This window comes from Maniola hyperantus, chromosome 15 (assembly GCF_902806685.2).
Source record: "Maniola hyperantus chromosome 15, iAphHyp1.2, whole genome shotgun sequence".
NCBI lineage: Eukaryota > Metazoa > Arthropoda > Insecta > Lepidoptera > Nymphalidae > Maniola > Maniola hyperantus.
Window position 1 is genome coordinate 13,322,180 of NC_048550.1, and position 25,161 is coordinate 13,347,340.

Below are 25,161 nucleotides of genomic sequence, written 5' to 3' on the forward strand. Positions count from 1 at the left end.
AAATTACATAAGCTAGTTACGTGAATAAAACTTACAGGTGTAATGCAACCTTACCTACCTAACCTATGAAAGTTTCAAAATGACCGCCTTGAAAATTAAAAATAAAATAAAAAGTACACAACCTTATACGATAGTACGGGACGGAACACTTCGTGTGCGAGCCCAACTCGCACTTGACCGGTTTTTGTTCCAGCAATGCAGGACGTAGGTAGTGTTCAATCTCTGTCAATAACAACCGCGTATTGTGCTAAAACGTAAAATCGCTGACTCGGCCCGCGTGCCGCGCCGGACTTACCGCGTGCGTCATAATGACCCAGTTACCGCGATTCGGACTGTGAAATACATATTATTTTAAATTAAAATATTGTATTGCAGCTATACTAGTACTATACTGCAACAATGGGCGAGCATCAAAAAGTTAAATTAACTACGGATACTGAGCGATTCCTATATACGAAACTCACCCAAGTGTCAGAAGAGAACGTGAATATTTATAAAGCACTAAAGGAAAAAAAGCTGGAAAATGAAAACCTTCAGCTCAGTATAAAAACCATGAATGAGCAGATTTTAGAGCTGCAAAGGCAAATTGAAGCCCTGTCAGGATCGAAATCAACTAGATACTCCGAGCATATTGGCTCTACTCAAAAGAGCTCAACTGAACCGGTTGATTACTGTACTGATGAGGAAGAGCTCGCTAAAGAAACTGAATGGATTAGAGTAAAAGGCAGGAAAAAAAGGAAGTTGAACACGTCTCCCATTCAGACTCAGGCATCTGATACTGAAAATAAACATGAAGGAAGGAAACCTAAAAAAATGCCTCAGCCGCCCCCCATTATCGTATCGGCTGTGATAGACTATCAATCGTTTTACGATTTAATAACTGCAAGTCTGCCGAGTGACAACTCATCTGAGGACTCATTCACCGTGAAGATGATGGGTAAGGAGACAGTTAAAATTAATACAAAAAATGAAGACGCTTATAAAACTATTAGTAAGCTCTTAACCCAAAATAATTGTATTTGGCATTCCTACGAGAATAAGCAGGAAAGGCCAATAAGAGTTATGGCAAAAAAATTGCATTATACATGCCAACCGAGTAGAATAATGGAAGACCTCACAAATAAAGGATTTAAAATAGAAGACGTGGCAAACAAATTAAGATGGCAGAGCAAGGAGCCACTCAATATGTTTATGCTTACGTTTAATCACGATGAGGATATCAACAAAATCCACAATATTAAGTCTATCCTAGGATGCAAGGTAGAAATACAACCCCTAAAAACATCGAAGTTAGTACCTCAATGTAAAAGGTGTCAATCTTATGGACACACACAAAAATACTGCTCTCGGGAACCACGGTGTGTAAAATGCACCGGAAAACACCTCACTAAAGACTGCAAAAAACCAGCAGATGAGAAACCAAAGTGTGTGCATTGCGGTGGAACACACCCAGCAAATTATAGGGGATGTATGATAGCCAAAGAAATGCAAAGCATAAGAAAAAATATTACTAAAAAGTCATCAGCACCATATAGACAGCAACAAGAATCCGCAGCAAGTAGAGGAAAACTAGGAACTAATGATAATATTAACAAAAAACAAGAGATTCCAAAAAATACTACGTCAAATAAAATCACATATGCTCAAACTGTTGCAGCTAAATCTAACATACAGACAGATAACAATCTTGAAAGTAAACTAGATTCAATTTTAAAATACATGTCTTCCTTTGATGAGCGACTAAAAAAACTTGAAGATAGCACCAAAAAAGCTACAATTAAATCGAAATAATGAATAATAACATCCTCAAAATTATGGCTTGGAACTCTAACGGACTACTCCAACATAAGCACGAGCTAGAAGTAGTCCTGAATATGGAAAATATTGACGTGTGTCTGATATCCGAGACACACTTCACTAAAGAGTCATTCGTTAGATTTAAAGGATATAAAGTCTACCATGCGTTACATCCTAATAATAGAGCTAGGGGTGGCAGTGCTGTAATTATCAAAGAAAATCTCTACCACTTCCAGGAAAGCAAATATGAAGAACAAGAAATTCAAGCTGTGGCCATACACGTACAAACAAAGCTGTATCCAATAATAGTAGTAGCTATATATTGTCCGCCAAGGCACTCAATAAAAAAAGATAAATATGTTAGTTTTCTAGAACAATATGGAAATAAGTTTATCGTAGGAGGTGACTTCAACGCTAAAAATACCTATTGGGGATCTAGATTAACTACGACTAAAGGAAAAGAACTACTAGAAGCAATTAAGCAACTGAAATGTAATGTAGCTAGCACTGGAAAACCAACATACTGGCCGACTGACCCTGGTAAAATTCCAGACCTAATAGACTTCTTTATATACAAAAATATATCACCTAAATATCTTAGAATCGAAGAACGACATGAAATGAGCTCTGATCATTCTCCAATATTACTGACACTAAGCGAAACAATCTTATTTAAAGAACCTACTCCGACCTTAGCAAGTAAAAAGACGGACTGGGATGGCTTTAAACAAGAACTGAATTACAGCATTAATCTAAGAGTACCATTAAAATGTCCAGGACAACTAAATGAAGAGGTCAATCAATTTGTTGTAGACATACAACAAGCGGCCTGGAAAAATACTCCATCACAATATAAAAATATACCTAAAAGTACAGTGTATCCGAAACATATATTAAACCTAATAACTGAAAAGAGAAGGGCAAGAAATAGATGGCATCAGACTAGATCTCCATTAGATAAAAGAATATTGAATAAACTTACAAAAAAAATCAAGCGCGAAATCAAAAAGTATGAACAAATAACTATGGACAATTACCTTCAAAATTTGACAAATGACCGGAGCACCAATTATTCACTCTGGAAAGCGACAAAGAATATGGACAAGTCACTAATGCATATTCCCCCAATTAAAAAAGAAAACAATGAGTGGGCGATAAATAACGACCAAAAGGCTAAACGATTTGCAGACCACTTAGAGAATATATTTCAGCCATACGAAGGAGAAGAAATTGATAAAGACTCTACTAGGGAAATCAAAGAAGATGTAGACATCAAACTAGTGACACCCAAAGAAATATGTAGAGAAATAAAGCTCAAATTGGGTCCCAAGAAAGCTCCTGGATATGATTTAATTACGAGAGAAATTTTATTAAACCTTCCAAGGAAAGCCATAGTTAAGCTCACCACAATAATAAACGCTGCATTTAGACTCAGGTACGTGCCTAATGTGTGGAAAGTGGCCGAGGTCATTATGATAGCTAAGCCAGGAAAACCACCTCATGAAGCAACATCATATAGGCCTATCTCTTTGTTGCCTATTATGTCAAAACTATTCGAAAAGCTCCTACTGAAGAGGATGAAACCAATATTAGAAAACAAAAACCTGATACCAGATCATCAGTTTGGATTCAGAGAGAAACATTCAACTATTGATCAAGTACATAGAATTGTTAACACCATAGAAAAAACAATTGAAGAAAAGAAAGTTTGTTCCACGGTATTTCTTGATATTGAAAAGGCTTTTGATAAAGTTTGGCATGAAGGTCTTATTCATAAAATTAGAAACGAGCTACCCAAATCATTCGCAGATATCCTGGAATCATACATAACAGATAGAGCATTTAGAGTAAGACAAGAAGATGCCTACTCTGAGCTTAAATGTATAAAAGCTGGAGTTCCGCAAGGGAGTGTTTTAGGGCCGGTCCTGTACCTATTATATACCTGCGATATTCCAGACCTTGAAAACAATACTATTGCCACTTTTGCTGATGATACTGCCATTATGGCCGTAGGAGGCACACATGAAGAGGCAGTGGGTAACGTACAAATAGCGCTAAATAAAGTCTACAAATGGACTAAAAAGTGGAGAATAAAGCTAAATGAATCAAAGTCAGTTCATATAGATTTCACAAATAAAACAAAAAAGTATCACGCTGTCTTCATAAACGACCAAAAAATCTCCTACGTGGATACAGCTAAATACCTTGGTATGACACTTGATGTGAAGTTGCGCTGGAAAGCTCATGTCAAGAAAAAAAGGAAAGAACTTGATATAAAGTATAAACAGATGTATTGGCTACTTGGTAGATATTCCTCGCTGTCAATACACAACAAGATTCTTTTGTACAGACAAGTCCTGATGCCCATTTGGACTTATGGCATACAGCTGTGGGGCTGTACCAAAAAAAGTAACATCCAAATCATCCAACGGTTCCAAAACAAAGTACTCAGGAATATTGTAAATGCACCCTGGTACATCAGAAATGATGATATTCATAGGGACCTTCAAATTGAATACGTCCATAAAGTTATCACCAAATCTGCCAAAGCCCACGACTATAGGCTTCACCACCACGTTAACGTTGAAGCAATCCAGCTGCTTGACGTAACGGAATCAGTAAGAAGACTAAAAAGGACCAAACCTTTTGAGTTAGTGTATAGTGATTAGTGATAGTGTACATAGTGTACCTAAGTGCTGAAAGAACACGTGAACAAAGTGTCATATCTCAAATCAAGAAAGACTAAGATGCGTCAGTGGACAATTTCTTAGTATATAAGATAATTTATAAGTTTAGGTTAAAATAAAATTACTTATTAGTCATACATTAGGCTAGATCGTAATATAATTGAGTAGCTAATTGGCACTCAACAATAAGGAAATATTATATATATATATATATATATATATATTTTAAATTACAGCGCCCATTTTTTTATTAGTATGTTGTTATAGGGGTAATAGAAATACACACTGTGAAAATTTAAACTCTCTACCTATTAGGCCGCGGATACACCTGTAAGTTTTACTCACGTAAGTTGCTTACATGATTAACTTACGACAAATTTACTAAAGTAAATACTCTTATAAATAAATTTACCTCAGTAATTAGTTGTCAAATTACATAAGCTAGTTACGTGAATAAAACTTACAGGTGTAATGCAACCTTACCTACCTAACCTATGAAAGTTTCAAAATGACCGCCTTGAAAATTAAAAATAAAATAAAAAGTACACAACCTTATACGATAGTACGGGACGGAACACTTCGTGTGCGAGCCCAACTCGCACTTGACCGGTTTTTGTTCCAGCAATGCAGGACGTAGGTATAAGAATATTCCGAAGGGTGGGCAACGGTGCAACCCTTTTCTCGAATAAAAAATAAAATAAAAAGCTCTATGGTTTTGTAAGGCTTATACATAAAAAATACCCAATTCACTTTTCCAAAGCGCTCGCTAACTAATAGGTAGGTACCTACTTGTTTGAATTTTAATTCTTTTTAACGCGAGGGAGTTAAAGCGCGTGGGTGCAAAGGGTCGGAAAACTTTGTCCATTTGAAAAGGGGTGGTTTAAATGAAAGTTTTTCCTGGACGTAATCCTGTACGTTGTAGGGTTGCCATATCGTATGGAAGTTCTGATCCAATTCCAGAAAACGGATTTTTGAAACATTTTAGCCAATAGTGAGTGAGAGAGTCAATTAAGATGTAGGTTGATCCCGGAAAACCTGCATCAATCATTATCACAATCGCAATAATTGTTGTGATTACACATGCTCAAAAGATGAGTCTTATGCGTAAATTTTTGTCTTGTCAAAAGTACGGTTAACTTACGGTAATCTTGTTTGGAATGGTCAATGCAACTTGTCGATAACGGAAATTATGCTGCATTAATCATTACTACAGTTATTGTGATTGGGTAAAATGGTAAGTATTTTTGATGTAACAACAACTACCGTCGTAGTTTTGACATCAGCTATTACGCATACGCTGACAATCGCAATTACTTCTGATTGGTCGACACTAGCTCACTATTGGCTACAATGGATTGTTGCAACAAGAATACTATAAATTCAGCCAATCACAAAAACTGAGATTGTAATAATGATTGAAGCAGCTTTTCCGGAATCGACCAGCAGTGCGCAGTGCATCCAGGTGGTTGATTGGTTAATTGGTCGTTGGTTGGTTGGTTTGTTCCGTTGGTCCGGAAAATGTCCGAGAAAACCAAGATGGATGCGAGCTCTACATTTTACAAACATCATTTTCCTCTTTCCGAGAACAACATAAGCCGTGTAATTTTAGCATTCGTTATTTTCTGTTTTATTAATAAAATGGCGAAGCAAAATTCTTTAGATTTTTTCTATACCTACATATGCGAAAAAGAAAATCTTGCTATATTAAACTTGTGAAATAAAAATTCTAACTAGAATATTATCTAAAACTATAAACTTCCGAATTGCCCCTACAAGAATCGAATCCGAAACCCCCCGCTTACCTATATTATGACCTCAGCTCATCACTGCGCCAGGGAGTCATAAATTAAATAAGTAAGAAATAGAAAAGAAATAAGTATCTAATATATTGATATGTTGCATGTAAAACGTATGCCCAAATATCTTCATACATTATTTATGTCCTGTGTTGTATAGGTATTAGGTTAAGGGTAGGTAGGTAGGTAATTTATGTTAATATTTGACATGGCTTATTATTTCAAGGAAATCGTTACAAAAAATATATTTTTGCGAAGGTAAGTATGTGATAGCCTAATGGTTAAGACGTTCGTCTCCTAATCGGAGGTCGGGCGTTCGACCCCGGGCACGCACCTTTAACTTTTTCGAGTTATGATCGCTTAAATATCACTTGCTTCAACGGTGAAGGAAAATATCGTGAGGAAACCTGCATGCATGAGTTCTCCATAATGTTGTCAAAGTGTGTGAAGTTAGCCAATACCTACCAACTCAGTTGGTCAGCGTGGTAGACTATGGCCAAAACCCTTCTCACTCTAAGAGAAGACTCGTGCTTTGTAGTGAGCCGGCAATAGATATATTAGCATAAATGTTTTGTTAAATGTAGTAGATACGCCTAAGGATCAGCGCAAACAGATAGAGTGGAGTAGAGCGGAGTCTCTTTGACTCTCGATAACATTTGTCGGTGTTTTGTTCGCGCAGATATTTCGCTTTCCTAATATTTTAACGTTTACAAAATTCCACAAAATGTACTAAAATACATTTTAAGAATTTCCTATTTTATATCAAAGCGGACTATAGTTGAAAGAATTTAACAGTATGACATTTTATAGAGAAAAAGGTCCTCTAAAAGTTCCCATTTTCAAACAGATTTCTATTATTATTGTTGAGAGAAGTTTTTCCGCTATAAAATGTTACAGTTTAATGTTCCATCCATAAAAGGAAATGATGGCTTTACAAAATGCCGTATTAGGTAATAAAATGTAACCAAACCTGAAAACAGGATAACATTATTTGACGATTTAAAATGCAATCAGTCCAATCTCATTTTATTTGCGAGATACGCGTTAAATTATAGCTTTCTGACGAAAATTCGGAGAGCTTTGATGAGATAATAGATCTAGTTTCAATTCAACAAGTTGATTGATGATTTTTTTGATCGCTGAATGAATTTTAAGACGCCTGAAAAACATTATTAAGGAATTTATGCAGTCCATTCTCATTATTTGCGAGATATGCGTAATGACTACAGTTTACAGCTTAGATAAAACTCGATTTGCCAATCGCCGATAATGCGTAACTTTAGAGAAAGGACTCGCCATAATATTTGCTGTGTCAATCGTACACATAAAGCAAAAATGGTGAGTCCTTTCTGAAAATTTACGCACTATAATAAAGACGTTTTCATAGACTTGAACAATCTTGGAGGAATAAATACCATGTCATGTCCATGTTTCCAATTTTCAGAGATTGAAAAATCGGTCCTTCAATAAATATGAGCGTGAACTGTATAATGTGATTGTAGCCTATAATATTAAAACTCACTTGCCGAACAGGGGGTGCCATAGGTGGAATGACGCAGGGTCGTGCGGATGAGGCGGCATGTGCGGCGGAGGCTCTCCCAGCGGCGTGGTGCTCCCGACCTCAGGCTCGTCTCTCCTCCGCCCCATCACAGACGTAGGAGTGGCAGAACCCCGTCGAGACGACCCGACCCCAGACGCAGCCGCCGCAGAAGGCTCCAGGAGATTGTGCAACGACTTCACACTTATCCTCGGTCTCGGAGACTCTTGCGAGGAACTCCGCTGGTGATTGTGACTCTCCGACTGTTTTACCGACTGCAAGTAGTTGTTATTCGGGTAGTAGGGCGAGCTCGGACTCTTCTGCTGTCCGGTCCGCGGCGACCGCTGGTTACCCATCATTTGAGGATTGAAATACGGGATTTGCAACCCAGGTAGAGGCATATTTGGCCGTATGTTCGGATTCATGCCCGGGTACATACCCTGTAGAAACGGGTTGTGAGCCATCGACCGCTGGTTATTATAATTATGCGCTATCGGACTCGTCCGGGCAGAGGACTGTGTTTTACTCGGGTGATTTTTCGTGGAATGTACGTACGGGTTTTGGACGTCTGTGCATTTCGATAGCTCCTTCATCTGCTCCGCCATCGCCCCTTGCTTAGATCTTTGCGAATTCGCGTGCGACATCGCTTCCTGCCACATCGCAAACTGCAATCGATTATCGTAATCCATAGGTGGCATCATCGGGAAACCACCCGCGCCCATAAAGCGATTAGAATGGTTGAACATTTGTGACAGGTCTGGGTAATTTTGTCCAGTGTATCCTGCCGAATTTAAAGCTTTTAGAAAATCCATGTTTTGAGAACAAGCCGCCATCGCCTCTAGTTGACTTAAATACGGTAGCCACAGCATTTGGTTGAGCGCAGCCGACGTAGCAGCATCAATGTCACCGGCAAGAGCATCCATCGAAGGTATAGGTTTAGGTTGACTAGTTTGATCGGGCTGTGGTGTGCCGGATTTCTCTATACTAACAGAGTTCTTGGACGACGTGATAGTTTTAGGCTCCTTATCTTTTGGAGGTTTCGGTGATGGAGATTTCAGCTCCTCGTTCTCTAAAATCGTTTCTAATTGCGATAATGAGACGACAAGTATATCCGGATCCTGTAAGACGGCCGGGAAAGCGAACGCTTGCGGCAACCTGAGCTCAGGCCTCTGTACGAGCAACGCTGGTATTTCCCTGCCCGGGGCGACAAGAATAGAATTTAGTTTATCCTTAGGAACTAATAGTGGATCTGGAATGTTCAATTCAGGGTTTGATTTTAAAGCTAGTAACTGTTTAAGCGGTGTAGTTTCATCCATGGGTGATTTAACAACTTTCAGCTCAGGTTTTTTGGCGATTTGATCTTCCGTCTTAAACACTTTGCTCACTTTCGCTAATTCCTCGCTGGATTCGCGCCTCAGTTTTTTTTCTTGAGGTTCTCCAAATTCTTTGTTCAATTTCTTCATTTCGTCCGAGCAACTAGAGACAGTGGGACTGGCAGATTTTCGATGTTTCCCTAGGTTGAGGGGCTCGCATTGCTGTTTGGTTATCGTTACTTCTGAGGTATACATTTTAGGGGAGGGAGATGATAGCAGTGTTTCCAAGAACAACGTTTGTTTGCTTTTAGTCAGAGGCATCGTGAAAATTTCTGGTGACGAGGGCACGGCAGGAATCCCGCTGGGTTGTGGGGATTGCATTGCATCGGACTCCCTCGACGGCGCGCGAGGCACTTCTGTCCTTCGCGGTGACGCATGCGGAGTGGGCAGCCGCCTGTGCACTGTTAGGTCTCTAGGCTGCTCGTCACTTTTCTCGGATACGTTGTCTTCAAGGTGAGGCGTGTCTGTGTCACACGGAAGTATTAGAGGCGCTACAGATTGTTCAACGTTCTTTATACTTAAATCTGTAGGCAGTAAATCTTCATTCGCCATTTCTCCATCGTGATCGAAATTACTATTATCTTGAGTAGTTTGTTCAGCTGTAAATCTTTGAGCTTCTTCCTCATTAGTTTCCATATTTTGCTCATCTTCTGGCTTTCCGCAGATTTGTTCACAAACTTGTAAACACTCATTACTGGTGACATCATCAGAGGCCTGAGTTGGTGTGTTAATTTCACTTTGATCGGGCAAGGCTTGCGACTGGAGCTCATGGTAGGTTTTTTCAGAATCAGTCTCCAGTGAATCAGGTACTTGTTCTGCACACATGGCATGTACATCGGCAACGTCAGCGTCTAGCCTCTTCTCGGCACTCTGATCGTATTCTCCTATGTGGTTCATCTCGTTCATTTCCTGTAACTCATTAGCAGCGGCAGTCAACGATTCCATCGGACACTGGGACGCGTCTTCCGGAACGAACACTTCCTGCGACATGTACGATTGCTCGATGGCTTGTCTATGGTCCGCCTGGGAGAGGTGATCTCCTATGTGATGCAAATGCAGCAAACCTTGTGCGGCGGTAATACTGCTATGTCCGGGCGATTCGAGCGTCTGCTCGAGTCGGTTTATGATATCCGAAACCGGAGCATTGCTAAGGAGCATGTCGTCCTCGACGTTGTACTCGCCGGCTCCGTGCACGAGGTGATTCAATTTGTCCAGGGCCTGGTCGACTAGGATTTGATTATCTTCACAACCTTTTTCCACTAACGATTCTAGCAACTCCTCATCGTGAGGTCCACCGAGCTCCGGCAGATAGTGAACTTCACTTATGGTATCGAAGAGATCCTTGTGAGCGATTTCGCTCGCGTACTCGTCGCCGCGCTCGGGTGGCGCCTTCCGCTCGAAGTACATCGCGTCCTCGGGCGGCTTGGGCTCGCCGAGCTGGAACGCCATGACGTCCCTCGCGTCGTCGGGCGAAGGGAAAGCGTAGGGCGCCGCGTCCAGCTGCTGGTTGAACTCCAGCTCGGCCACGGCCAGCAGGTTGTCGAGCGGCGTGGGCTCGGGGAGCGCGCGCGGCACGGCGATGGTGTGCGACGGGATGTGCGACTCCAGGTCGGGCTGCCACAGCGCGGGCGCGGGCTCGGGGTGGCGCGCGCGACGGGATCGGCCACAGCGTCGGCGCCGGCGACGACGCTCGCGCGCGGGTGGCGGCGGTAAGCGGATCGCGTTGTAGATCTCGGTGCGCGGGATGACGCGCCAGCCGGTGGCGGTGCGCGCTATGCGGAGGCGGTTGCGCGCGTCGTAGTCCTCGCAGCGGACCTCCTGCACGGTGCCGTCGAGCTGGCGCGCCCACAGGAACACGGGCCGCAAGCGCGGGCGCGGAGCGCGCGGTGGCGCAGGAGCGGCGCTGCGCGCGCGTCGACGGGACGGGCGGGCGGGTGCGCGGGGTGGGGGCGCACTGCGGCCGCGCGCGGCATCGAGGCGGGCGGCGCGAGGCTCGCCGCCGCCGCCGGGAGCCCGCGGAGACACTCCGTCCGCCGCACGACACTCTCAGGCGACGACCGCGCGGACGCGGCCCCGAGGCGGACTGGCGGCCGCGAGCCCCGCCCCGCGCGCCGCGGCCCGCGCGCCCCGCCCAGCATCGATCCGCGGCGCCGGCCCGCCCCGCGCCCGCACGTAAACACGCCGCCCGCCGCCCCGCGCCCGACCTGCCCTCGTTAATCTTAAATCCATATCTGTGCGCCGCGGCGCCGGCCGGAGCCCTCCGCCGGACCCGGCAGTGACGGACCGAGCTGGCCATTCCCCGAATCGCAACATCGATTCGCAGATGTGATACATCCTGGTTCCTAAGTAGATGTTAACAGCCTCTCACTAAAGGATGTAGAACGAACGTCACGAGCAATAGAGCATAGCTATACATTACTATCATTAATTAGATGTCGGACGCATGTTAGCGCGGCGGTCGGCCGGAACCGCAGGCTGCGTAATTGTCCCCCCGTAACGATCTCTGACCCGGCCCCCGGGGGCATCGGACGCCCGTCTGCGCTTTGCGGTCAAACGACAATTTCACAAAGAGATTACAATTGCCTATAACCTACGTACAGGAATTCCGCATGTAAATACAATGACTTATAATGTAGAAGTCATTGTGTAAATAAACAGAACCTTATTAGCCGCAACCGCAGCTTTACATAATAGCCCATAAAAAAACATAAGGAAAATATTATGATCACATTATTTCAGTTTTGAACAGGTAGGTAATTGTTGAAACTAGAAAATATATTTATAAAGTAAGAAAATTACATTTTGCTTACTTATAGATATAATATAGATGGCACTGTTTCTAAGTAATACTTGTGGAGGTAGGTACTTTTCTACCGGAAGAAAGACTTTCCTGCACCGCACTTTTCCTATCACTATTAATTCAACCTTCTTAATACAGATGGCATTAGCTAGAAAAGTGTAACATTTTTGTTTTTACTTTCGCCATTTTGTTCTATTTATCAATCTTACATGAATAAATAAAAATGTTACTTTGGCCGCAATCACACCTGTAAGTTTAACTCACGTAAGTAGCTTACACGATTAACTTACGACAAATTTACTATCGTAAACACTCATGTTTACCTTCAATCACGTAAGCTACTTTCGTGAGTAAAACTTACAGGTGTAATCGCGGCCTTTTGACATAATATTATTTCTTTATTGCTGGTATTAGGCTCAGTTCATACTATGCTATTTTCCAGAGCGAACGCCTACATTTTTTTTCGTAGCAGTTACGACTACTTTGGCGCTTCATTAAGGTGCACACACATTACCGTTTGCATAACTGCTGTGTATCATGATGTCATGGCGCGAAGGAAGGCGATCGGAGTCATCAGTAGGTACCATCCGTATCCTAGTATCCTATAGAAAAGGAAAAAGTATCAAAATACTTGGACTTGGCTCACGAGATTACCGCCATGTGGAGTGTTGACTCAACGATTATTGTACCGATAGTTGTATCAGTCAATGGTCTTATTGCGAATAGTTTCGACCAACATCTTAAGAAACTATCGCTTAATTGTTGGATCAAGGGTAAGATACAGAAGGCAGTGGTTCTTGAGACGGCACGCATTGTGAGGAGGTTCCTCACTCTGGAGCCCTGACCATTGGCAGCTTGGATCCTAGCCCGCTGCTAGTGGGATCCATTTTATCATATTTTTAACCGACTTCAAAAAAAGGAGGAGGTTCTCAATTCGTCTGAATCTTTTTTTTAATTATTGTTTTTTTTTATTTTTTTGTTGTTGTTCCAGTTACTTTAATTTTTTTGTTCTTGTTATTTTAATTTCTGTTGTTTCTGTTATTCTATCGTTTGTTGTTTCTGTTACTTTATATTCTGTTGTTTATTTTATTTTATTTAATTTTTTGTTGTTCCTGTTATTTGATTTTCTGTTACTTTACTTTTTTTTTTGTTGCTTCTGTTATTTTATTGTTTGTTGTTTTTTTTAAATATGATAAAAATGAGAAAAATAAATAAATGAGTATTATAAATGTGAAAGTGTGGATGTTTGTTACTCAATCACGCAAAAATGGCTGAACGGATGAAATTTGGAATGGAGATAGATTATACCCTGGATTAACACATAGGGCTACTTTTATCCCGGAAAATAAAAGAGTTATCGCGGGATTTTGAAAAATGTATATCCACGCGGACGAAGTCGCGGGCATCAGCTAGTATTATTATAAATACGAAAGTGTGTTTGTTTGTTGGTTTGTCCCTCAATCACGTCGCAACGGAGCAACAGATCAATGTGATTTTTGCATGGATATCTTCTATATTCTATACTATTATATAAAGAGGTAATGTCGTTAAGTTTGTTTGTAGGGGGTAATCTTTGGAACTACTGAACCGATTTTAAAAATTCTTTCACCAGTAGAAAGCTACATTGTTCCTGAGTGACATAGGCTATACGGGATCTTTAAAAACCTAAATCTACGCGGGCGAAGCCGCGGGGATCAGCTAGTACAATATATTTCACGAACTCGGATCGGATGAGTGCTTGATCGCTCTGAGAGGAGACCCATGCTCTGTAGTGAGCCGGCGATGTGTCGATCATGATGATAATGAAATGAGTAAGAGTGACGTATTTTCAAAACTTCTTTTTATTTCTGTGCATCTGTGTCTTGTGCTGGTGTATAGCGTTCAGAAGGTAGAGCGAGCCCGCTATGATGACTGTGACAGTGCCGCATGTCACTATGAGGTAGTGCTCCGTGTTGCCGATTGCTACGTCCCAGGTTATAGGCGCTGTGACCTGGAACAAACCAAGGAGCCAGCGCGTGCCAGACCTTCCTTATTTTATACCTTACCTTAACCTGCATGCTTGAGAGTTCTCTATAACTCTCAAAGGTGTGTGTAGTTTGCCAATCCGCACTTGGCCAGCGTGGTAGACTATGGTCAAAACCCTTCTTATTCTGAGAGGAGACCGGCGGGGTGATTACGTAAAACGTTGCAGTAGCGAGAGCAGTAGCAATGCGACAGTTCATTAGCTGTCTCTCTTCTTCTTATTTTGCTTTGTGGCTAGGCTGTCTCTCTCTAGCCGGACGTTTGACAGCAATGATCGCGAGATTTACGCCGTAATCACCCCGCCGCCGTGCTCTGTAGTGAGCCGGCGATGTGTCGATCATGATGATGATGAAATGAGTAAGAGTGACGTATTTTCAAAACTTCTTTTTATTTCTGTGCATCTGTGTCTTGTGCTGGTGTATAGCGTTCAGAAGGTAGAGCGAGCCCGCTATGATGACTGTGACAGTGCCGCTCGTCACTATGAGGTAGTGGTCCGTGTTGCCGATTGCTACGTCCCAGGTTATAGGCGTCGTGACCTGGAACAAACCAGAAAAAGGTCAAATAATAATAACATAAATAATAATAAATCATTTATTGTTCCAAAGCGTTGGTACAAGTATAAGAATATTTTTCCGACATATTATCGCGACAAAAGACTTCCTTAAGTAATCTTAAATCTATATATTATATAAAAGGAAAAGGTGACTGACTGACTGACTGACTGACTGACTGACTGATCTATCAACGCACAGCTCAAACTACTGGACGGATCGGGCTGAAATTTGGCATGCAGATAGCTATTATGACGTAGGCATCCGCTAAGAAAGGATTTTTGAAAATTCAACTCCTAAGGGGGTGAAATAAGGGTTTGAAATTTTGTAGTCCACGCGGACGAAGTCGCGAGCATAAGCTAGTAAGTTTATAATATTTAAATTATCTAGAATTTATTTTTAGTAGGTCAGTAGGTAGGGGAATTTCTAACAGTTTGTACTAGGTATTTAAACTTTAAATAGTACAAAATCATTATCATAATAACTAACTAATTAATTACAACTTTACTACTTGGCTTAAAATTACCCTCGACCCCCAAACTAGATGTCAATCGAGAGAGCCAGCGCGTGCCAGACCTTCGTTGATTTATAAAAGTTGAAAGGTACTCTGCGTATTGTCCCCAACACTGGGAGGAACGTCTGTTTGGATCATGGTGGCTTTGGATTGAAAAATTAAAAAGAGCAACCGCCGAGTTTCTTGCTGGTTCTTCTCGGTAGGAACGGGATTCCGAACCAGTGGTAAATTAAAACTACCAAGATTCAAAAGCACTTGTAAAAAGTTTACTTGAATAAAATATATGTTCTATTCTATTCTATTCTAAAAGAGCAACTACAACTTTCTTCCCGGCTTTTCTTAGTCTAATCTGTTTTTCGAACGGTGGTAGGATCTTGGCATATCATACGAGGCATATGCAGTCCTACATGAAATTAAATGAATTCATAGGTAAATTCTATTCATGAATGAATTCAGTTGACGTACCACAATGGTAGGTATTTCTTTCCACGAGCATATTTCTTTGGAGACTTCTTTGACACAGAAGTTGTTGTCTCTGGTCACCTGCAGGTACAGGTTGTCGCATCTGTTCAGCTTCTTGTCGGGACACATCAGGTACAGCTTCGGTACTGGTATCTCGTTTCGGACTGTTCTGGAATAAGCAAAACCAGAAATAAAAAACCGGTCAAGTGCGAGTCAGACTCGCACACTGAGGGTTCCGTAGTACAATCGGTAATATCGTAATATCGGATAAGGACGCTTGGACAACTCCTCTAGGCTCTAATACATTGAAGTAATGTTACATATTAACATTAAGTGTTTTGTTATTTATTGTTATTTTTTGTTAATTTTGACGTTGAATTGTAACTGAAATTTATGACTTACTATTTGATAATTTAATTACTATTTTTTACAATAATTACATAAGTAGGTAACTTAGGTACCTTAAATTTGTAAACTGATTTATTCTATTTTTATTTTATTATTGTTAACTGATTTATACTATTTTATTTTATTTTTGTGATTTTACTTTTGTAATGACATTCAAAAAGTGTACTCTGTATGTACTTACTTTGAATAAAATATTTGTTTTTTTTAAATCGTATTTTATCGACATTTTGCACGATAAATCAAAAACTACTTACTAGATCTCGTTCAAACCAATTTTCGGTGGAAGTTTGCATGGTAATGTACATCATATAGTTTTTTTAGTTTTATTATTCTGTTATTTTACACAATGGGGGGACACATTTTACAACTTTGGAAGTGTCTCTCGCGCAAACTATTCAGTAATATACTCTGAATATCATTTTTGAAGACCTTTAGATACGCCACACATATGGGTTTGATGAAAAAAAAATTTGAGCTTTAGTTCTAAGTAGGTACGGGGAACTCCAAAATCTATTGTTTATTTTTATTTTTGTGTAAAAATCTTAATGCGGTTCACAGAATACATCTACTTACCAAGTATACAAGAATAAAAATCTAATAGAAGGTTGACATCTTAAAGATAAGCAATTCCTATATACATCAGATGTATAGATAGATAGATTTCTGTACTAACCCTCCACCAGCGGCCGCGTGGTGGTACCGCGCATGCACGGGTATGTACACATGCGTCCTATAGTCCCTCACTTTGCTCAACAGATGTATAATGAGGGGCTCAGACTTTTGGGCCGGTAGCTCTGTGTTGACTGGCGTTTTGAATATTGCGTGTATCTGGAAATATATGAAAGAGAAGGCATTATCATCAACCCCTCACTAAGAGCGGTGTCGCTGCGTCGTCTTACATAGAAATATCTGCGGCATGTCACACGATGCGCCCCGGCGCCGCACCGGACTTGCAACCACCGAGACGAGGCGGGGAGCGGTGAATACGTTGCGACGTCGGAGCGGCACCGCTCAGTTGTTTTTATTAACATACTGTCCAATGCTGCTACGGCGCCGCTGCGACATAACAACGTTGCGGCGCCGCACTGCTCGTGTACCCGCTGATACGGTGAAATCTTTGGTACAGTAGGTACGGGTAAATTTAGAAAGGTGTCAAACATTGTGAGTTGATGATTCAATGGAATTAATGGTAAAAAATTATTAAAAACACTGGCCAAGTGCTAGTCAGGCTTGCGCACGGAGGGTTCCGTAGTACAGTTGCATTTTTTCGACATTTTGCACGTTTTTCCTTTTACGGAACGGAACCCTAAAAACTCAATCACCTGCTGTAAATTGTTTAATAACATCTAAAGACCACCTTACTTAATCTGAATATATAAAAAGAAAAGGTGACTGACTGACTGACTGGTCTATCAACGCACAGCTCAAACTACTGGACGGATCAGGTTGAAATTTGGCATGCTGATAGCTATTATGACGTAGGCATTCGCTAAGAAAGGATTTTTGAAAATGCATCCCTTAAGGGGGTACAATAGGGGTCTGAAATTTGTGTAGTCCACGCGAACGAAGTCGCGGGCATAAGCTAGTAAAATATATATTTACGTAAATCATATCCTAAAACACTTTTTTAAAGCACTATTATACCAATCTCTAGATACTTATATTATTTTAGTAATTATTTACTTGTTTGATATGATATATACTTTCTTTTCACTCTGCTTGTGTGAGCTCAATGCAAAATAGTGAAGCAGGAACTGGTTCATTGACTCATCCACATGACACAACTGAACCACATATTACATCACTATTATCTTAAATATGATATCATTATTTTACGTAAAATTCGGCTACAAGTAATGTTACTGATTAATCTGTACCCTTATTATAAATGCGAAAGTGTGTTTGTTTGTTGGTTGGTTGGTTTGTCCTTCAATCACGTCGCAATGGTGCTACAGATTGAATAGATTTTTTGCATGTGTATGGATAAAGACCTGGAGAGTGACATAGGCTACTTTTTATCGTGGAAAATCAAAGAGTTCCCACGGGATTTTTACAAAACCTAATTCCACGCGAACGAAGTCATAATACAATAGAATACAAATTACTCAGTAAACTTACATACCAGATTCTTGCAGCCATTATCATTAATTTCATCGGGACTAGCATACACTCCAGCGGGTAAGGTCTGCTCGATCCCGACCATGCAGTCTTCATACAACCATCTTTCCTCTTCATTGTCACTCGCAAAGTCTATGTTGATGCTCAGGTTCCTGGAATTCATATTAAAGAGATCTCAAATATTGCATTCTCTCAGCAATTCTATGTAAGAGTGAATAGGCATCTTCTAGGTAAGGGTGTCCCATTTTAGGCCACATCACCACTTCCCATCAGGTGTGATTGTGGTCAAATGTGTGCTTATAGCAAATAAAAATAAACTCAGTTTTTTCCCTGGTGTGTTGACAGGAAAGGATTTGAATTTTAACAAACAGACATCTATAAATATGAAAGGAAAAGGTGACTGACTGACTGATCTATCAATGCACAGCTCAAACTGTACGGATCGGACTGAAATTTGGCATGCAGATTGCTATTATGGCGTAGACATTGAATGATGATGAAACACAGACGTGCTCCTAGAGTGCATGGGTGTGGCAGAACAACCCATTTGGGTTCTCCAACTTCACTCCATGAAGCCCTCAGCAACCTGGGTGGTCTACTCTGCTTCTGGAGCGAGCTTGGATGGCTGGAGTGAAGACTTCAGCAAGGAGGGGCAATGCACACACAACAGTAAGAAACGTTTAAGTGCGTAAACCAGCCCAGAGCAAAGAAAGAAAGAAAGACCATAGATAGAAGAGACATATGTTCAGCAGTGGATCTATCTATCGGTCTATCGGTTGATGACGACGACGCTAAAGCATCGCATTGGAATTTCGCAAAATGATTTCTAGTACTAAGTAAGTTAGTTTTCAAGTTTCTCGATTAAACTGGTTAGGTGCTTTCTGCTAGTCTGTCACTAAAGTCTTTTATATGGATAGAATACTGTTGCTCACATGTAGGTACAAAATATAGGATTTAAATTTGAACGAAACTACTACTATTCTTTTGAGAGGTTTGACCTGCTAGATGTAGAGTTCTCGCACCGAATTTCGAAACAAAAACACTGATGTTCATGTACGTTAAAGTCGTTAAAAATTAATAATATAAGTCAAAAGAAGATCTAATTACCTGTGGAAGCCTTCGTTGAGTAATTTTTGTTCAACTTGTACATTGAAATTGCAATTTTTCCCTTCAATTTCACGCAAAAATAATAAACACCAAATTACACTAACTTTTGATAAAACTACTTGATTGTTGATCATCATTTTATTCATACACTTATAGCAATGATAGACTTGTGCTTGGACTTGTGGTTGAACATAGGATTTTTTTACATTTTATATTCACAAAATTTCCTTTGGAAAAAGGTGCAAAAGATAAACAAATTCGGCAACGGCAAACTTTTAATTTTTGAAATTTTTGATGCACATTTTGATGGATTTTTGAAATAAAGTTTTGACTTTTGACGTTGACGTTTATTATCACTTATCAGTCATCTGTCAAAGTTAAAATGTTGCCACTACAAAAGATACCCAATCATTATGGTGCGTCGGACACTTGCTTGTGATAAACAGCGAACAACAATCACTAGCAAGCGTTTGGACGGGTGTTTGCGTTGATGCTTGCCAACGCTTGGGAGTGCTTGTCGTCCAATCCGTTTGGCTGCAAGCCAAACTATAGCCAAAGTTTGGCTGCCAAACACTGATATAAAAAGTACTCTGTGGTGTTTGCCGATGCTTGCTAATGATTAAATACAAATTTGCCGTAAGCGTCTGATGGTACCATTAGAATTTGGAACCATCAATTCTAACCATTTAACTACCCATGACTGCGGTTCTTCTATTCCTTGACATAAAGTGTTTGCCTTTGAAATCCATCCAAGTCCTGATAACAATGATTCATGAGGAGAAGACGTGAACAAAATAATATTATGACGTCATCAAAAATCCAATATGGCCTGCCTGTACCAATCACTACCAATTAAGAGAGATAGGTAAACGCGACACGGGCCACGGTAGGTACCAACTTCCTACTGCCACTTTTAAATTTCATTGAATTACGATTTTTTAAATATTAGACTGCAAATTGCGCTTGCGATAGATTAATAATAATTATAATGTAGGTACAATACCTTGCTGGTAGTCTTCTGCACTGCAAGAATTCTCAACTTTAATATTTATATACTTTGGTAGGTAGGTACCTACCATACTATAAAATATACTAACGACAAATCAAGCGTCAAGAAGTCTTTTTACGTGATGCCAATTTTACCTAAATTGGTGATCTAGACCCTCCATCATCACTCACCACCATGATCACTCACCAGCTGTGGTGACCATCACATCACCACAGGTTACCTGGCAAGGGAAGGTGTATAGCGGATTGTTCCATGTAGGTACACCAACATTGAGACAGGACGGCTCCACCTTGAGTCATTGCCGTCAATTATGACGACCGAACTCTGAAGGCGGATGCGGTGACCAGGATATCTGGGAGTTTGGGATAGTCCTGAAAAAATTATAATACAAAATTGTATTCTTTTGATTTTTACGACACTTTAGGAGCTTATATTTTTTACTAATGAAATTAACTTGATTACCTAGTCCAGCAACAAAATACAACAGTCAAACATACAATTTAATTTAATTTAAAACAACTTTATTGTTACTAGAATTACAGAGAGTAAGAATACAGGATACACTTAAAAAACAAAGGGCGACCTTATCACTAAAGTGATCTCTTCCAGGCAACCCATACTTAAGAACTTACCCATACTTACAATGTGTGGATTGCGTGGCTTTTGACAATTTTTTTAAATTTAGGTACCTAGGTATAGACTGCTGCTGCAATAGCGATCGGACCTGCTGGCAATTAGTAATGATGCAGCCTGAGATAGACTACCTACCCTTTTTATTATTATTTTATTTAGATACAAGTCAGCCTTTGATTGCAATCTCAACTGGTGGTTGCAATCTATGGAAGCGGGCTAACGGGGAAGAAACCTACGCTTGAGTAGAAGATTCCTGTTCACTTTTGTCTTGAAGGATATTTAAAGTGGAGGTTAAGAACCTCAAGTTGACGCGCATTTTTGAAGCGAAGTTTCCAGTCTGAAACGGATGGAAGGCAGTTGTTTTTTTAAAATTCAATATTAACGCTTACATTCTCCGTGGTCACCCTAGAAGAGAACTGATCAACAATCAAGAAGCCGGTTGCCGCAGTTTACGCTAGCGCTCGTAAAAGGCTGCAAGTGTGCCCGTGCTGTGTTCCACCGTTACAAACCTATACTGTTATTATTCAGTGCGCATAACATACCACGCGGAGGGGACATTCCTAAGGTAACTTTATTGGTTTTACTTAACAACAATACGTAGACTATGTACTTCCCTACTACAATGTTTACTGGAGATGTTTGTGGAAATTGGGGGCTCCAGGGTTAGCAGTACCTTAACCGTTAAGGTTTAACGAATTAGCTAAAATGCCAATTGGAATCCAATGTGCAATAGTTACTACTCGGAAAACTTACGAATCGCGAAAAAATAATCGTGTTTTTTCTAGTTTTTACTATTAATACGAAGAATGGCATGAATGTTAGGAATTGAGAATTTTTTTAGGGTTGTGCACGTTTTCAAAAACTTACTTAAGTGATAAAAATATAAAACGCCTTCAATGAAATCATAATAATTGGAATGCAATTTAATACTTACATATTTTTGTTATTTATTCACACTAGGCTTACATAAATAAAATCTCAAAATGACCATATTGGAAAATATTAACGGTCAGTATTTTTTTGAAACATTTGATGATGCCCGCGTAACAGCTATTGTCTTCGTTTAGGTTGTAGGTCGTAATGTAGGTCTGGATTTAGGTTTTTAAAAAATCCCATGGTAACGCTTTAATTATCTGGGATTAGAAGTAGCCTATGTCTGTCTCTATCTGGTCTTATAATGCAAGCTATGTCTGCAGTCTTATACCTACCAAATTTTATAAAATCCTTTCTGTAAAAAGGTCCTAGACAGACAGACTTTGCATTAATTATAGTAGGTATGTATAAGGTTGATTTTAGGGTTCCGTACCTCAAAAGAAAAAAGGAACCCTTATAGGGTCACTTCGTTGTCTGTCTGTCTGTTAAGAAAAGCGAATGAAAACCTATAGGGTACTTCTCGTTGACCTAGAATCATGTTTGCCAGGTAGCTACTTATAACACAAGTAAAGGAAAAAATCTGAAAACTATCAATTTGGTGTTATAAGTCCCGCAAATTGCTATTGCGTTGGAACCATGTCTCATTAACATCGAAATGACGTAATTTGACATCAGCCGAAATAAAAATATACCATCAGCTCGAAATTTCCGACTAGTGCTAACGTCACTAAAATGACGGCCACGCGCATTAGCAATTTGCGGGACTTATGTACATTCCAAAAAAATTATCGCTGTCTATCTTGATTGGTTTTTTTGTAACGCAAGGTTCGTTGCCCTGTTTAGGATAATGAGATTGTTCAAATACTTCTTAACTTCTCGAATTTGAGAATATTTTTTTGACCCGCACTATTTTTAGCACTTCGTAATTAACTATAGGTACATTCGTTGATTGAAATTCAAATGACTTGCGACTAAGGAAATATAGGTATTATAATCCCGTTTTTCACATCATTGTTTTGAGAAAAACCTGTGAATGTAGTTAAGTGGATTAGTTAATTTATTCCAAGACTATTGAATTCTTTGTTTTCTCAGAAATAGGTTTATCGTTCCGGCTCTACTTTTGATTTTATATGAATCAAAAAGTCTTAGGGTGAGATCTATAGATTGCATTTTGAATTTGCTTAAACTTAAGACAGAGTTAAAACGAGACAGCTATATCTCTCACATAAGTCTGTCTCGTTTTAACTCAATCTTAAGTCTGAGTAAAGTCGAAGTGCACTCTAAAGATTTCAGCCTAAATTGCAAAAGTCCGAACTGTTTACTGATTCGCTAACTCAGTGTCTATCACTAAATGATAGCCACTTATTAGGCACATTTATTTTTAATCCATTGAAGGTTTCGTACGAAAAATTATTTTAATATCACTCAACGAAGCAGCAATGTAGAATCGATCAATGTCACATGAGCTCGGTGGCTATCATTCGTCGTTGGACACTGAGTTAGCGAAGGCGAAGGTCTTAGATGATAGTTGATTTCGCGTTTTTATTTGCGTTTCCGTTCACGCGGTAAATCCTAAGTTTCACGCCAGAAACATGTAAAAGTCTTTACTTTACCAAAAAAAAAAAAAAAAACTAGGGATAGAACAGATAAGGCTGCGTGGAGTTGGGATGCTTAGATTCTGGTCTCATTTATTTTTGTAATGTTCCCCAAGCCAAGTTTAGAATGTTTTAGTAAGTATGCTTAACGTGATAATTTATTCACCGGTTTTGTTTTTTTTCTTAATTTAATTATGCATACTTCATCCACGGCATTAATGTAACGTATCTAAAAGCTAATAAAAATTATTCAAAGAAAATTCCATTAAGATATTATTTTAACAATATTGTTAAAATAATATCTTAATGGAATTTTCTTACAGAAATAGCTTCTACCTACTCTATGCTAATAAGTGCAAAAATGTCTCTGTATGTATTTTTATTTAACACAGAATGCAAGCTTTGCATTCCGGAGACTGACAAGTTGCTACAGGACTGTAAAAAAACTAAAATACTGATTTTGACGGGTAAAATTTTGATGAACAGAGAAAAAAAATACAAAATTGCATGCACCGTGAAAAGTACTTAAGTGATGAAAAAGAAACAGATACCTACCTTTGCATATCGATAATATTAGTATGAATTCTTAATAAGAATACAGAAATAACTACATAGGCATTCATCTAAATATATAAAACGGAAAGGTGACTGACTGACTGACTGATCTATCAACGCACAGCTCAAACTACTGAACGGATCGGGCTTAAATTAGGCATGCAGATAGCTATTATGACGTAGACGTCCGCTAAGAAAGGATTTTTTAAATTCAACCCTAATGCCTTAGGGTTGAATATTATTAGTAGTAGTAGTACTATTATTATATTCTGTGCCTAAGGGGGTAAAACAGATGTTTGAAAATTTTGTAGACCTCGCGGACGAAGTAGAATAAGCACAAACTTTGTAACGATGAATATTTTTTTTTTTTTTTAAGCCTTTATTGCTGATAGTTTTTCTTTTTTAATATTTATAATTTTAGTCTTTAGAAAATAGAATTTGTTTTGTTCTTTAGCTATCAGCGTGTCCTCTCGACACATAGGCCTCTTCCAGCAGCTTCCACTTTTGCCTGTCACGCGCTGTCTTTTTCCATGTTGCTCCTCCAACTTTTCTTATGTCGTCTTCCCATCGCCTGTATTGTTTCCCTCTTTTCCTTTGTCCATCTCGAGGTAACCATTCAGTTATTTTCTGTGTCCATTTTTCGTTGCTTGTTGCTTTCGTTGTTTCGTTGAATAAAATATATAGATGGTTAATGGTATATCGTTACTAATAGTAGGTTAATTAATTACAATAATAATTTGCATAGTTACATCAATTAGACTCAAGGTACCAATTACGTATAGTCCCAGTTTGCAAAAGTTTATCTTTAGACAAGAAAACTTTATTTGAAACTAGATGATGCCCGCGACTTCGTCCGCGTGGATTTAGGTTTTTAAAAATCCCGTGGGAACTCTTTGATTTTCCGGGGTAAAAAGTAGCCTATATCCTTCCCCGGGATATAAGCTAATTCTGTACCAAATTTCATCAAAATCGGTAGAACGGTTGGGCCGTGAAAAGCTAGCAGACAGACAGACAGACACACTTTCGCATTTATAATATTAGTATGGCAGTATGGATAGGTGTTGTACCTGCAAACATTTTTTCGGAACGTCCCGAAAAATCCAAGGTGGTTGGCAACCCTACAGTTATAAAAATCCAAGGTGGTTGGCAACCCTACAGTTATAAAAATACAAGGTGGTTGGCAACCCTACAGTTATAAAAATCCAAGGTGGTTGGCAACCCTACAGTTATAAAAAGGAATGGATTATTTTGAATAATAAAAGTACCACTTAGGTACTATTTTAATCCATGCTTCCATTAGCTATATACAAAAACCGCCGCGTCT

The 25,161-nt window shown here is 39.7% G+C and overlaps 3 protein-coding genes across 5 annotated transcripts in view; 1 reads left to right on the top strand and 2 right to left on the bottom strand.

Moving 5' to 3' along the window:
- Positions 1 to 7,783: 7,783 nt before the first annotated feature.
- LOC117989062 (uncharacterized) lies at positions 7,784 to 11,245 on the bottom strand. Its single transcript, XM_034976365.2, has one exon. The coding sequence runs from the start codon at positions 10,637 to 10,639 to the stop codon at positions 7,799 to 7,801; it is 2,841 nt and encodes a 946-aa protein (XP_034832256.2). The 5' UTR covers positions 10,640 to 11,245; the 3' UTR covers positions 7,784 to 7,798.
- A 2,558-nt stretch (positions 11,246 to 13,803) lies between these two features.
- On the bottom strand, positions 13,804 to 19,518 carry PIG-X (Phosphatidylinositol glycan anchor biosynthesis class X). Of its 3 annotated transcripts, none has more exons than XM_034975987.2 (5): positions 19,173 to 19,518; positions 18,070 to 18,217; positions 16,621 to 16,775; positions 15,543 to 15,708; positions 13,804 to 13,980 (listed from the first exon to the last, which is right to left on the bottom strand). In XM_034975987.2, the coding sequence occupies exons 1-5, from the start codon at positions 19,316 to 19,318 to the stop codon at positions 13,819 to 13,821; spliced, it is 777 nt and encodes a 258-aa protein (XP_034831878.1). In that variant the 5' UTR covers positions 19,319 to 19,518; the 3' UTR covers positions 13,804 to 13,818. The 3 variants fall into 3 exon arrangements, with proteins under 3 accessions (XP_034831878.1, XP_069359439.1, XP_034831879.1); XM_069503338.1 differs by lacking the exon at positions 13,804 to 13,980 and adding an exon at positions 14,382 to 14,548 and having other exon boundaries at positions 15,543 to 15,703; XM_034975988.2 differs by lacking the exon at positions 13,804 to 13,980 and adding an exon at positions 14,382 to 14,548 and having other exon boundaries at positions 19,173 to 19,516.
- A 1,709-nt stretch (positions 19,519 to 21,227) lies between these two features.
- Positions 21,228 to 25,161, top strand: part of LOC117989063 (uncharacterized) — a 39,986-nt gene continuing 36,052 nt past the window's right edge. The window contains exon 1 of the mRNA XM_069503590.1: positions 21,228 to 21,379. The gene's annotated coding sequence lies outside the window, so the exon portion shown is untranslated. The remainder of the gene's footprint in view (positions 21,380 to 25,161) is intronic.

Coding starts and splice junctions, on each gene's coding strand:
- LOC117989062 (XM_034976365.2), bottom strand. CDS start 10,639: ATGGCGTTCCAGCTCGGCGAGCCCAAGCCGCCCGAGGACGCGATGTAC.
- PIG-X (XM_034975987.2), bottom strand. CDS start 19,318: ATGAATAAAATGATGATCAACAATCAAGTAGTTTTATCAAAAGTTAGT. Junction 18,218..19,172: donor CTCAACGAAGGCTTCCACAG/GTAATTAGATCT, acceptor TATGAATTCCAG/GAACCTGAGCATCAACATAG. Junction 16,776..18,069: donor ATAATGGCTGCAAGAATCTG/GTATGTAAGTTT, acceptor ATATATTTCCAG/ATACACGCAATATTCAAAAC.